Source organism: Mandrillus leucophaeus, unplaced genomic scaffold, assembly GCF_000951045.1.
Source record: "Mandrillus leucophaeus isolate KB7577 unplaced genomic scaffold, Mleu.le_1.0 Scaffold1132, whole genome shotgun sequence".
Taxonomy (NCBI): Eukaryota; Metazoa; Chordata; class Mammalia; order Primates; family Cercopithecidae; genus Mandrillus; species Mandrillus leucophaeus.
This window is the reverse complement of record NW_012099566.1, coordinates 576,865-591,241: the sequence shown is the minus strand read 5'-3', so window position 1 is coordinate 591,241 and position 14,377 is coordinate 576,865. Positions and strand designations below refer to the sequence as shown.

At 34.0% G+C, this 14,377-nt stretch overlaps 1 protein-coding gene across 2 annotated transcripts in view; it reads right to left on the bottom strand.

Annotated features, from left to right (window-relative positions):
• ASPM (asp (abnormal spindle) homolog, microcephaly associated (Drosophila)) overlaps positions 1–14,377 on the bottom strand; it is a 62,445-nt gene that overhangs the window by 36,030 nt on the left and 12,038 nt on the right. For both annotated transcript variants that reach the window (XM_011995719.1, XM_011995728.1), the window contains exons 6-16: positions 13,222–13,467; positions 12,154–12,221; positions 10,084–10,225; positions 9,358–9,488; positions 8,662–8,837; positions 5,144–5,289; positions 4,968–5,053; positions 4,231–4,452; positions 2,487–2,694; positions 2,254–2,396; positions 2,008–2,136 (exon numbers count right to left, since the gene is read on the bottom strand). In XM_011995719.1, the coding sequence (XP_011851109.1) occupies positions 2,008–2,136; positions 2,254–2,396; positions 2,487–2,694; positions 4,231–4,452; positions 4,968–5,053; positions 5,144–5,289; positions 8,662–8,837; positions 9,358–9,488; positions 10,084–10,225; positions 12,154–12,221; positions 13,222–13,467 (1,697 nt within the window). The remainder of the gene's footprint in view (positions 1–2,007; positions 2,137–2,253; positions 2,397–2,486; positions 2,695–4,230; positions 4,453–4,967; positions 5,054–5,143; positions 5,290–8,661; positions 8,838–9,357; positions 9,489–10,083; positions 10,226–12,153; positions 12,222–13,221; positions 13,468–14,377) is intronic.

Sequence of the window (14,377 nt, the reverse complement as noted above, 5' to 3'; positions counted from 1 at the left end):
TAAAAGCAAAATATAAAACCTGAAAAATAGCTATCTCAAGTTAATATGTTTAGTAGCTTGTAATAACATAGGGAGCCTGCTGCTTAATGTTCTAAATAGAAAATGGAAAGATATAATTGGATGTGAGGTAATTGTATGAAAGAGGGAGTATGGTCACCAAGAGAAAGGAGAGAAGCAGTGGTCTGACTGGGTACAAGAAGGTTAACCATTAAGTATAGGAATTTCTCTTAATTTAGTCCTTCAAAAAATGGAAACTTCTACTATTTGCATTAAGGAAATAAATCAAGAAAAGGGTTCTCACCAGCAAAAAGTTAAGAAAATTCTACAGTTAATATCAGACTAAGACTAGGTGCAGTGGCTCATGCATGTAATCCCAGCACCGTGAGAGACAGAGTCAGGCAGATCACTTGAGGCCAGGAGTTTGAGACTACCTAGGCAATGCGGTGAAATCCTGTCTCTACAAAAAATACAAAAATTAGCCGGGCATGGTGGCATGCACCTATAATCCCAACTACTCAGGAGGCTGTGGCACAAGAATGGCTTGAACCCAAGAGGCAAAATCTGAAGTGAGCAAGATCGCACTATTGCACTCCTGCCTGGGTGACAGAGTGAGACCTTGTCTCCAAAAGAAAAAAAAATCTGATTAATATAAGGCTATCTTAAGCAGAAAATAAAAGCAGAATACATATATATCTATCTCATGTAATTCTAAAACTCTCATTTAATGCAATATACAATGGATGAATCAAATAGCTTGAGGACTGGTCAGGGGAGACACTTTCCTGAACTCTTCCAATACCTGTGGAAGTATTGGAAGCTTCTAGGGGAATTGCTTTAGGAAAGTTTTCAGGAAGTTATTCTCCAAGTGATATGTAGGCAGAGAGGCAGATCTTGAGTTTAGGGGCACTATAGGGCACAGAGCATGTATAGTAGCAGAAAAGACCATTTGTGAGTATTAAGACCCCGCCTATTTCCCAAACTTTACTGTGAAGAGTTTGAGTAGGGGAAAAGAAAATTATTTCAATTAGTCTTATTTCCAAGTCTGGTGTGATATGAAAAAACATATATTGTGTTTAAAAGTTGTCAAAATTTAGCTGTTTTACACAGCTACCAAGAACTTTATCATAGATGCATTATATTTCAAAGTTGAGAAGGAATACTGGGTGGAATGTATTTCTGAAATATTTATGATAAATGTTACTAGGCATGGATACTTGTTTTTTTTTTTTGGTTTTCCAAATAAATAAATATAATATTAGTTAGTAGATGGAATAGGGAGATGAAAAGATTGAAATAGTTTGTTCAACTTGATCAAGGAGACCATTTTTTAGATTATTAAAAATAACAATTTTCTCAGAACTTACGAAAAAAATGTTTTACATTAATGAAATTTTTGTACTATTGGGGTCACAAAGGGAAACAACAAATAACACCTCTATTTTCATGCCCAGAACCTAACATTTTGAAAAATTAATAGCAGAAACCAAAATACCAGTTTTAAAACTAATAAAGGATAAAGTAGGAGATGGCTTCATGGCAAACAAACTAAGCTTACTAGTTAAATCACAAAATCAGACACTTGATGCTCAGGCCCAGGCAGCACTAGTTGAGGTCAAGCTTCACACGGCACCAATTAAAAAATTAATGGAAAGCTCCTGCTCTCTAGAGGCAGGTTAGATTCCAATAGGAGGAAAGGAAGAACTGAGTCAAGCATCCCTATGTATTCCTCACAAATTTAAAAAGCAGATTAAGTTATTCCTCTTCCCTTCTTGGAATAGACTAAGTAAAGGGGTGGACAGAGACTGGAAGATACATCAAATGAAGAGAACATTAGCAATTAGGGAGAAATACTCATACCTTCCCAACCCAAAATACATATACACAATTCATTAAATTTATCATAATAATGCCATACATCAGTAAAATGTAAAATCATATGAAAAATCAATCAACTGATATCTTAAAAAGTAGAATTCACACTACAGTGGTTTCATATTCTAGGAGTACCTGATGGCGTTTGAGATCTGTTTTTAGTTTATATTTTCTCCACGTTGTTTGTATGAGTCGAGCAGCTCTTATTTCTTTACGAAGATCCAAAAGCCTTGCACAAAGAAATGACAAATAGGTAATAACCACCTAAAAAAAACCCACAGAAGATAAAAACAGAATATCAACAGAGAATACAGTACTTACTATCATCTTCTGAGACTTTTATTATTGAATTAATAATTAAGAAACTCTTCTTTTACTTACCTTTTCATCTGGAATTGTATTTGACATATCTGAATGATTAATCATAGCAGGTATTCCACCAAGGTCTCTAACTGCAGACCTAATCAATTGAAAATTTTTCTTTTCATTTTCTAGGAGCTCTTTGTATAGTTCTGAAGTATTTTCTATTATGCAGGAGGAAAGGAGAAATTAGACAGTTGTAGCTTCAAATCAGACATGGCAAAGAATTGGAAAAGTAACAAAAAGGGACTAACCATGATCAAATGCTTTAAGAGACATATCCAGAGAACTGTCATCAGATTCACATGATGAATTTAATGCCACTGAACCAGTTTGCATACATTCCACAGTTTGAGTAGTACGCTGACATATAGCATCAAATGGCACATAGCAAGGATGGTAATGGTGGATCAGGTAACATAACACACGGCCGTCTGAGAAAGACACTGTAAAATTCTCCACCTGATTGAAAATGCCAGAAAAACAATTAACTGCATTTAGAAAGTAATATAGACACAATGGTTTGCAGAATACCTGTGAATGGTAGAGGCAGGGACTGGAGTGACAAACCTACATGGCACATAATGGCAAGGTTGACTGTTAACCTCTAAAGTTTAAAAGAAAGGAATAAAACAGAGTCTCCCCTAGAACCTTATGTGAGATCATGGCACATCCAACACGTTGATTTCAGACTTCTAACCTCTGGAACTGTGAGAGAGTAAATTTCTACCTTAAGCCACCTAGTTTCTAGTAATTTGCTATGGTAGTCTTAGGAAACTACAACAACAAGCAATGAGAGTGAATTCTCATTATTTGTGAAAACTAAATTGTGAATACTGAACCATTGCACAGAGGAGAAATATAAGGTTAGTGTCTTGTGAGCCTCTGGTTATAAAGTTTATCAACCAATCCACACACAACCTTGTTTTACATGTGTTTCTGATCCAATAACACTAACTCATGGCCAACAGCATTATAATTCATGCCTGCATTAAAATTAGTTAACGCATATATTTTCTGTATATGGCACATCACAGTCTTCTCCTAAGAACACTAGACAGGGCGTCATTACTACAGTTGAAGGCCATTTTAAACAGGGAACTCACCAACAAAAAGCACAAAAATGCAAAAAAGCACAATGCTAAATAGGTCCTGAAAAGATGCTTTTTTACAGTATAAGAGCTGAAACAAAAAGAGCACCACCTTGTTTGACATCAGCTAGCAACGAGTGACTAGGCATTCACACATGTCAATGAATGACCACAAAATACTGCAACTACTAATTTTGGCATTAAAAAGAAATTTTAGCTAGTATGCAAATTCCAAATATGGAATTAATATTGATGATCAGCTTTGTCTCTCTAGTATTCAGTTAAAACATAGAAGATTATCCATATGTTTAACAATTTTTCTACTAATAACTTCTTGGTATAACCATATTGCAAGGTTTACCATATTGAGTTACACATATCCTGTATCACTGTTCCTGTCTTATGTTTGTTACCAGATAGTTTATCCATGTGTTTAGGGGAATTTTTTTTTATATATTTACACTAAGAAGTATACTTCATACAGAAATATAGTGTCAACCTAACACATGATTATAGAGAGACTCAAATTTTGTTCTTCTTCTTCTATCTAGTGGTAAGTTCTTAGTTGTCCCTTTCTGCATGTGGGCTTATTTGAATTGACCTTTATAATAATGATACGATCCTTTTATGTGCCAGTTCTACACAAGCATCTTCTACTAAGACTTCCATCTAGGGCGTATTTTTCTTTTCTTAGTGATAAAATTATCATATATCATACAATAGGTGACAGATTAGATGAAATACGATGAAATAAGGTATATGATAATACATTCACTCATTTGAGGGAGAGTTTGCTTACACAGATGAATTAAGAAAGTCAAGAAAAGACTTTATGAATTAAGTTTAAGTGACTTTCATCAAAATTTATTAAAATATATTGGGTTAAAACAAAAACAAAGAAACTTACCTTTTTATTATAGAAGGCACAAACAGCATTTACCCAATCCATCAATAACTTTATGTTTTCACTATATTGTTCAAAAGAACCACTATCCCTTTTGCCTTTTTTCTTATTAATAAGAGCATCAGAATGGCAGGATAGTAGAGATATTGTTTTCTTTATACTCTTTGTGTGTTTTAGAAAGGCAATTTCTTCCTTTAATTGATCTAAGTTAAGGGAAATATCCACCTAAAACAAACATAAAAAAAGATAAATACTGTCATATTTTCCATATATTATTTTTAACCCACAGAAATCAAAGTAATTGTCTTCTACTTAGAGAAACTGTAGAAGATTGTTTAAACCAGAAAGTTAAAAAAAATCAAAGAAAATAAAGTGGCTGAAATGGATATTTTAGTACAAAACAGTCCCTTTTTTTTCCCCTAAAGGCAAACACCATCTACACTGAAGTGATAACAAGTTCAGTGGTTAAGAACATGGGATTTGGGGCCACATGGGATTTATCAATGATGTAAACTGTAGTTTCAGTTTCCTCACCGGAGAGGTAGACATAACACCTACTTTGCAGGTGTGGTGAAGATTAGATTGAAATATATATATATATATAGCGTTTATCAGTTACTGGGGCAAAATAAACCTTATTAAATGATGGTTGTTGTTATTCTTTATTAGATTCAAATTGTTTTTACAAATCAGTAATCAAAAATTGATAAGAAGTACAAGATGTACTAAATGTATAATACCTGAAAAGCAAATGCTATTTTCCAAAGCAACCTGAGAGTTTTTTCTCTGTGCCTATCCACAATATCCTTAGATAGAATTGTATTTCCTATAAAAGAAAAGGTTGTCCATTAGCACAATGTACGCACATATCAATATTCAGCGAGAAGAATAAGTTTTAACTCTACTCAGTTTTTACCATGCTCATCACTTAATTCAATTCCTCGTGATTTAAGAACTTGAAGAACAATGTCAACATTGTGCATCTTTTGAAGACGACTTATTGCCGGAATCCTGAGTTTCTTTGAGAGATTCCAGTTCTGTGTGAGAAGTTCCATGGTTCGCCTGGCAGTAATAAAATATTCAGATGAAATTATTATAAAAACATATATGAAAAAATCATTCATTGAAATATAGTTATTTCCCACATAAACCCCAACAGTTACAGGGGCTTTATGACCAGAAAGACTTCAAAATACTATCTCAAAACTCTGTTGCCCCATAGTTGGCAAGTAGGTTCTTATTTTAAGTTTGGGATTGAAGTGTGTGAACAGATGATAAGAAAATAAGACATACACAGATAAATGCACACATGAACAAAATAATAGGGCTCTACAGAGACGAGAAAGAAGAAAGGAAAGGAAAGAGAGGAGAGGGATGTAGAGCAGAGAGGAAGCACATTTATTGGGATGTACTATATTCTACATGTCAAGCAAGTGCTTTATTTTCTTATTTTAGTTATCATGGTAAAGCCCACAATTAGTTATTGTTAGATGAAGAAACTAAGGCCCATAGAGCTTAAATGAATTGCCGATGGTCATAGAGCTGGCAATGGCAAAACTAAGATGAGGACTAAAATCCCATTTTACTAGTTTCCACAGTAATTCCTTCATATATACACATATATTGTATCTGTATATATATTATATGTGTATATATATGTATATATAGATATATATTATATGTGTGTGTTTATGTATACACACACACACACACACACACACACACCCCTACAAATATTTGAGTATCTACCTAACAAAGACAGAAAAAGCAAGCCCCAACTGATTTCTGTCTGCAACAAAAAGCTGGTTGAATTACTTACACAACCAAAGTCTCTAAAGGCTAGAAAGAGACTTAAGATAATTCTAGGCCAACCATTCAATCAATTGTAGACCAACCCATCACCCATGGCATTAATAGAGTAACCATCCCAAAGCATTCTCAAGTGACTTCAAAGATCTATAAACAGCCATTTTTCTGACACTTAACAAAATAGAAATTTGGTTACTCAAGATCAATTTCTTAACTACTTAGAATTCCTAACCGACTAAACAACATCAACATCCAACAGTGCTAAATCCTCAGTAACTCCTATAAAAGCATAAAAATGGGCTTTCTGGCCAGTCACAGTGGCTCATGCATTTACTCCCAGCACTTTGGGGGGCCGAGGTGGGTGGATCACCTAAGGTCAGGAGTTCAAGACCAGCCCGGCAAACATGGTGAAACTCTGTCTCTACTAAAAATACAAAAATTAAATAGGCATGGTTGTGCACACCTACAGTCCCAGCTATTCGCAGGGCTGAGGCAGGAGAATTGCTTGAACATGGAGGCAGAGGCTGCAGTGAGCCAAAATCGTGCCACTGCACACCAGCCTGAGTGACAGAGCAAGACTCTTTCAAAAAAAAAAAAAAAAAAAAGGAGGGGGGCTTTCTTTGTGGAAAAATAGCACTGAACATTAAACCAATCCTTGTTCCTCGTAGAAAGTGGAAAAAGTGTAAAAATAATTCCTATTGGCCAGAATATTGATGTGGTGGCTTGAATTTATTAGATATATAAATTAGCCAACTAAAAAAAAATATGTGAAATATTTTAAGCAAAATGACCTTAGCTCATGTGGAACAGCTAAAGTGAGACAAAGCTGCAGTAAAGACTATTAACTTGTGAGAATACTGATCAAAAAGAAAAGAATGTTCATGGAAATTTAGCCTAAAAGAAGGCAAGGGACATGTAAATTGTTTTTCAAAAACCGAGGATTCATAAAAATCTAGAATCTCGTCCTCATAAATGTCAAAGAATTCCTCCATTCTGGCCAAGTGGTCCTCTGACCTCTGCTTGAACCTTCCAACACTGTGAACTGGTTTTTTGCTAAAGACATGTCTGAATATTGGAAAGTTTTTATACCAAACCCACACTCATCTTCCTGAAACTTTCATTGTTCATGCAGAGTTATTTGGCTTGGTAATAAACAATTTAATCACCTTTTAGTATAAGACCTTTCTTCAAATATCTGAAAACATTTATGTCCCAGAGTTTTCTCTTCTGTTCTATTTCTCTGAATATTCACGGTTCTTTCCATTGGTCTCCATGAAACATGGATATAAGGTTTTTTAGTTTATACTCTAAAGTTATCTCTAGTCAAAACAAAGAAATTAAAAAGTATATCCAAATAGCTACTTTCCTATTCAGTTGAGTTTTTAGACAATATGAATTTTAACATGAAGACCGCCTGCAATTAATTTTAGCTACAATATAAGCAATTTAAAATCTCACAAAAATGTACCAGGGTCAGCTAAAGAGTTTGGTAAGTTTTATTGTAGAAGAGATATTTTATAAAGACCATTAAATCTGTGTTTCCCACACATTAACATTTAACTAGCTGTTTTGAGGCATAAGAACTTCCTAAACACACAGAGAAAATACTTTCATTGCTTTAAAGAAATCTCTTGCCTTGACCCCAAAAGTGCTTCCTCGATAAGGATGTAACATATTTTGGAGAGTTCCTTAGAAATAAAATGAGTATCTCCAATCCGGATACCCTAAAGAGGCCAATTATAGCAAAAAGCTAATAGCCATTCCTTCTAAGCAAAATTGGCTATCCATTACACATATCAAAGCCAATTTTGAGCATTCCAGTTTGTTATTGAGGAAATATTGTGTAATTTGAAGTTGGATTTCATGAGTTTATGTCCCAATTCCACTGTGGAAAACTTGGGCAATCTATTCTACCACTTCATCTTTTTTTCCTCGTATGTAAAACAAGGTTCATACTACTAAAAGTGATCTCAAATGATATAAAACTCATGAAACCACTGTCAATAAAAAGTGTCATTTTGGCCAGGCGCTGTGGCTCACACCTGTAATCCCAGCACTTTGGGAGGCCGAGGTGGGCGGATCACGAGGTCAGGAGATTGAAACCACCCTGGCTAACACGGTGAAACCCTGTCTCTACTAAAAAAAAAAAAAACAAAAAATTAGCTGGGCATGGTGGCGGTCGCCTATAGTCCCAGCTACTCGGGAGGCTGAGGCAGGAGAATGGCGTGAACCGAAGAGGTGGAGCTTGCAGTGAGCCAAGACCGCGCCACTGCCCTCCAGCCTGGGTGACAGAGTGAGATTCCGTCACAAAAAAAACAAAAAAGTGTTATTTCAATGTTTGATATTTGAATTAGTTTAAAGGTCTTCCCAACTCCTATTCTGAGACATCAGTAATTATTATCCATGAGCCCTAGTCACATGCCACCAGGAAAAAATGTGTGGCTAGGAGACAAGGTTTCTGGACATAATATTGATATACCATTTCCCTGAAAAAGAAATCTCCATTTCTTAATACTAAATTTATTGTACTAAATGAAAGAGCAACATTGAATAATTACACAAAGTGTTTTCCAGAAAATATTAGTCTATTCCTTTAAGCAAAATAATTCTATTTCTTATACTTACACAAGGCGCACTCCACACTGCAAGTCTACAGCAAGATTTGTAATGGCAAAATCAAATTCATCAAATGGTGTCTGAACATGGTTAACAGGTAATCCCAATAAGCCAAGGTGACGGGAAAGGTCACCTTCACCACTTAGGAAATCTCGTGAAAAAGCCAAAAGGATTTCTTTACTAGCCTATAAAGAAGTAAGTTCCAGATATTATATTCCAATATGATAATTTTGCTTATAATAAAAACAAATCCTCCAAATCATTCTGTACATATAAAAATAAAATGGTATAAAAATAGTTTCATATTATACATTAATAATGCAAATTTCATATATTTCCAACTTAAGATCTTTCTAAAAGTTGCTCATAATAATACACTATAAAAACTAGCATTAATGTGATAATATACTACATCAAAATTAGGAAAGAAATTTTCTCAGAAATTAAATCTTCAGAAGCATAGTTTAATCCCTTTTCAAGTCAAAATTAAGAGTAATGATGATGTGCTGGTGAAAGGTAAACCAATAAAAATCAGGGATGGTTAGAATTACTGATGGGACTCACTAGACAGGCATTCCTATTTTACTCCCCTGAGTATTATTCTTTGGAAAACTAATTTTTTTCTAAAGAGAAAATACACCATAAAAGCAAGCAAAAGTCGTAAATGGGAAATATAAAATATAAAGCATAAAATGAAAAGCATACCTTGAATTCGGCATCTTTACAGAAGAGACAAGGATCATGATCAATGAGTTTGGAAATTTTAGCATAATCAAGAAAACAGATCAACAACAATAACTTTTTCAATGTAAACTTGGACAAAGCTCCTTCATGACCTTAAAGAAAGTACAAAAAAGCATAGCAAGTTCATCTATGCAAAGTAGATTTCATCTTAAAATATGATGATCATAATAATAATGTGTTAGTAAAACAAAAAGTGGGGGGTAGCAAGCACAACTAAAACACTATGTGCCTTTTTTAGTGCTTTATGTGTATAAATCCATTTAATCCTCCCAATAACTCTATGGGACAGGTATGCACCACTTAATATTTTCAATTCACAGATGAGGAAACAGGCACAGAGGCATCAAGAGATTTAGTTGGTCTTACTCAACAAATATTTAATGAACACCTACTACATGCAGGCACCATCATGTGTTAGATATATAGCACCAAACTACAACAAATATGACCCTCATAGGACTTATAACCTACTGGGGGAAGAGGATGGGTAGAGACAACAAATAGAATTATAAATGGTGATGGAGGAATTGATGGGGAATGAGGGTAGATGAAGGGAGAGTACTAGAAACAGAGACTTATTTAGATTGGTTTCTTTGAGAAAGGAAAATGTAAACAGAAACAGAAAGAATGACAATAAACCATTTACATATAGTGTGGAGAGAATGTAGGAGAGGCAGAGATATTTACCATCTCTATACAGATGAGGAACAGTGGGGTGTCTATACTCAGCTGCTATATCGGGATTCCAAAGTAAGCGATTCAGAATAAACATAGCCAACCCTGTGACATCACTGTTATCTTCCAAAGATATGAGTTCTCCATAAATTGTCTGAAAATAAATTAAAGCCAAAGTCAGAATTATGCTATCTCTAAGAAACAAAGCGATGGGACTGAGGAATGGCAGACCATAACCTAAGGAACTGGCAATGTTCTACTTTCTAAATGACATGGTTATTTGCTAAATAACTTCTTTAAACTATGCATACATGATTTATGTATTTCTTAGTGTATAATGGTGTACTTCGTAATGAAAAAAGACAAAGCTCAGGGCTAAGATAAGTCTTAATCATCTGACAAGCAACATTCCGATTTTAATTTTTTCATTTAAGTTAAAGAACTATCAAATATAGGCATGTTGTTCACATTTATTTATAACTGCCCCACTAAGTACATCATGAAGTTATAACAGAAACCTAAATACTCAAATTTTTATAATAGTTATCAAGGTAGAAAACATCTGCAAATCATCCAAGATAATCTGGAAAGTACAGGCCTATTTATAATCAATGATTTAAATATAAAATTAGTTTAACATTAGCATGCTTATTATTAATAATTTTTAAATCAATTAGAAAAAACTAAAAAAAAATCAAATTCTGCAACCCTACATTGACAAAATATAAAGATTAAAGCATGGAAAAGTATTAATTATTATCTACCAAAACAGAGGAATTTATCTTTATTTACTTTTTTTGGCCTTTGAAATTCTCTTAAAATCCTCAAAGGTCATGTCCATTTATTTAAAGAATCCTAGGGTGTAGTAATAAGGTACCTGTAAAAAGATTATACATCTCCACCACCTGCCATAAACTTGCTGTGACTTGCAGGAGGTTAATACATTCCTAACTAGTTTGTTGTTTAGCTAGATAATGTGCTTTGGCTAATGGAATGTGGGTAGAGATGATACAAATTACATCAAAGAGGTTTTAAAAAGCATTGCAAGGTTCCATACAAAGTTCTTGATTTTATTTTTGCCACAGAAAAGCTATGTCCCAAATATGGGGGGCTCTATTTCAATTGAGGTTCCAGAATTCTTTCACATGTGAAGTAGAGCTAATTGATATGTAACTTGCCAACTATTTAAAGGGAAAGGACACAGGAATTGAAATAAGAAATCCCAGCAATGACACCATAATACTGTGTAACCACAGTAAGCTTATTATTTATTCCCTCTGGACCTCAATTTATTGGTATATAGAAGTCAGATTATTACAAAGATCCTGTTCGGTCCCAAAGACTCTTCTATTTCAAAACCTGAAATAAATTGAAATAGTAATGGGAGACCCTACATTAAGAAGGTAAGAAACCTAGAAAAAATGTGAAAGCATACTAACAAAAGACTAAAGAATACAGATGCACAGAAGATATTATTAATAAAAATGTCTTTAAACAGCCAATTATTAATAGTATCTTTCTAATTCAGTTGGTTTCAACATTCTAGATATTACAAAGCCAAGTACTATGTAAAGAATGCAAATCCTGATGACATTTTTATGAGTACTATTTCATCAGATTGGTATAGGTTCAATTCCTGACCAATTAATTGGCATAGGGCAAGTCACTTTAACACCTAAGTTTCTGCTTCATTAGTGAAGTGGAAATAATAATACATAGCTCACTGAGTTTTAAGAAATTTAAATTAGAAAATGTATTCACAGCAGCCTTGTCTTTACATTTGTAAATTTTCAAAAACGAGTTTACTATAGTTGTCATTACATCCAACACCAAGTTATGTTTAAAGAGACTATACAGTAAAATGTTGTATTACAATACAGTGTAATAATATATAATGGCATAGTCTATTTACCTAATAAGCATTTATTAATGGGTCTTACATTTTATACTAAAAGATCAATCAAGCTAACCTAATGACTTTAAACTTTTATAAGTAAAACCACATTTTAATAAAATGAGTCTATTTTACAAAAAGGGTGTCATAAAAAAATATTGTTTTAGAAACCTGAAATGTATGCTTACCTCTAGACCAATTCGAAGCCACAAAGGATTGTAGGACAACAGCCAATTCAGGACTTTCTGACGTTCTCCTGAAATGCATGTCAAAAGCAAATAAGTTCAAATCGATAATCAAACAGAGATAAAAAATAAAACTTCATGGAGAGTATATCAGTGGGAAAAAAATAATTGCTTATATGAAATAAGTTAATTTAAATAAAATACACTTCTACTCTTAAATATACGTGATCATATTCAAGTATGTTGGATTTTTGGCAGCAAAGCTAAAGCATGTATACCTAGCTTTGAAATACAAAATCTCTTGGGGACATCAGTATCTGGAAGAGATAACCTGCATTCTTATGTTCATTGCAGCATTATCCACAATATCCAAGATATGGAATCAATCTAAGTGTCCATCAGTGAATAAGTGGATAAAGAAAACGTGGGGTATGTGTATGTGTGTGTATGTATATGTAAACATAAATATATATGATAAATATATATATTTATATATAATGAAGTACTATTCAGCCTTAAAAATGAAAGAAATCCTGTCACTTATGATAACATGGATCAATCTGGAAGATATTATGCAAAGTGAAATAGCCTAAGCATAGAAAAACAAATACTGTATGATCTCATTTACATGTGAAATCTACAAAAGTTGAACTCATAGAAGCACAGAGAATGGCGGTTGCCAGAGAATGGGGTAGAGGGACTGGGGTGATGCTGTCAAAGAACTGTAAAGTTTCAGTTACGCAGGATGAATAAATTCTGGAGATCTAATGTATACTATGATGACTATAGTTAATAACAGTGACTTGTATACTTGAAATTTGCTGAGAGTACTTCTTAAATGTTTTCACCACACATACACACAAGAAGGTAACTATGTGAGTAGGTATATTAATTGGCTTGATTGTTATAATCACTTAATAATATATACATATATCAACATCATGTTGTATACCTTAAATATATGCCATTTTCACTTGTCAATTATATGTCAATAAAGCTGGGGGAAAAAAAACACAAAACCTCTTGAATGTTTTTAAAGAATTAATGTCAAGATTTCTGCAAGCTTCTTACCCACATCTTTCCATAGGTGTCTATCTCTTCGAACAATTAACCGCCTAGCTTCAATTTCAATTTCAAGCTTTTTAATAGCTTTAACCATTTTTTCAGAAGTAAACAAACGACACGCTGCACGACGTAGTCTGTTTAACCTACACCGAGCAGTATAAGCTCTGAGAGACATTTCCTCTTTTGTTGGTGCTCTAGGAACACTTATTTTATGTTGATTCTCTACTCCCAAAAGAAGAGTAGCAGCATTTACTGGGTGAAAACAAAAGAAAGAATGTTTCTGGTTAAACAATATCTCTATATATTCTTAAATCCAGCAATAAAATGCAATTTCAGATGGTAAAAACAGAATCTATTCCTCACCCTCTCCAAGCTTACTCCTTAGGCCAGTCTATTATTGCAACCTGTTAGCTCTACCTGCGAAATGTATTCCAAGTCTAGCCACTTCTCACCGCCTCTACTATCACAGATTCAAACATGATTATCTCTAATCCAGACTACTGAATTAACCTCCTAACTGGTTTATCTGTTCCTGTCCTTTTTATAAATAGATAAAAGTCAAGTTTCTAAGGAATATAATTTTAAAAAATCAATTGAATTTTGGAATGTAATTTAATCTTTTATAAAACACATTTTCTTTTAAGAAAAGAACTAAAAATGGGGCTTTGCTTCCTTTTGGAAAGAAGTTGTTTTTTTTTTTTTAAGTGATCTCTAAGATCACTGCTTAGAGAGCATCTAATCCAAAGACCCTTTTAATGTGAAAATCCAGCCAGGTACAATTGCTCACACCTGTAATCCCAGCCCTTTGGGAGGCCAAGGAAGGTGAATTACTCGAGCTCAGGAGTTCAAGACCAACTCTGGCAACATAGCAAGAACTCTTAAATTTAAAAATAAAAAACTAGCCAGGCATGGTGGCGTGCACCTGTAGTCACAACTACTCAGGAGATTGAGGGAGCAAGATAGCTTGAGCCTGGGAAGCAAAGTTCGCAGTGAGCTGTGATCACATCAATGCACTCCAGACTGAGTAAGGGAGTGAGACCTTGTCTGCAAAAGCAAAAAAAGAAAAAAAAAATCCTATACACGTGCTTCTCTGACAAAAATAAATCAGTATCTGTCTGAACACCAGAACAATAGGAAAATCATCACTTTAAAAGTTAGCTGA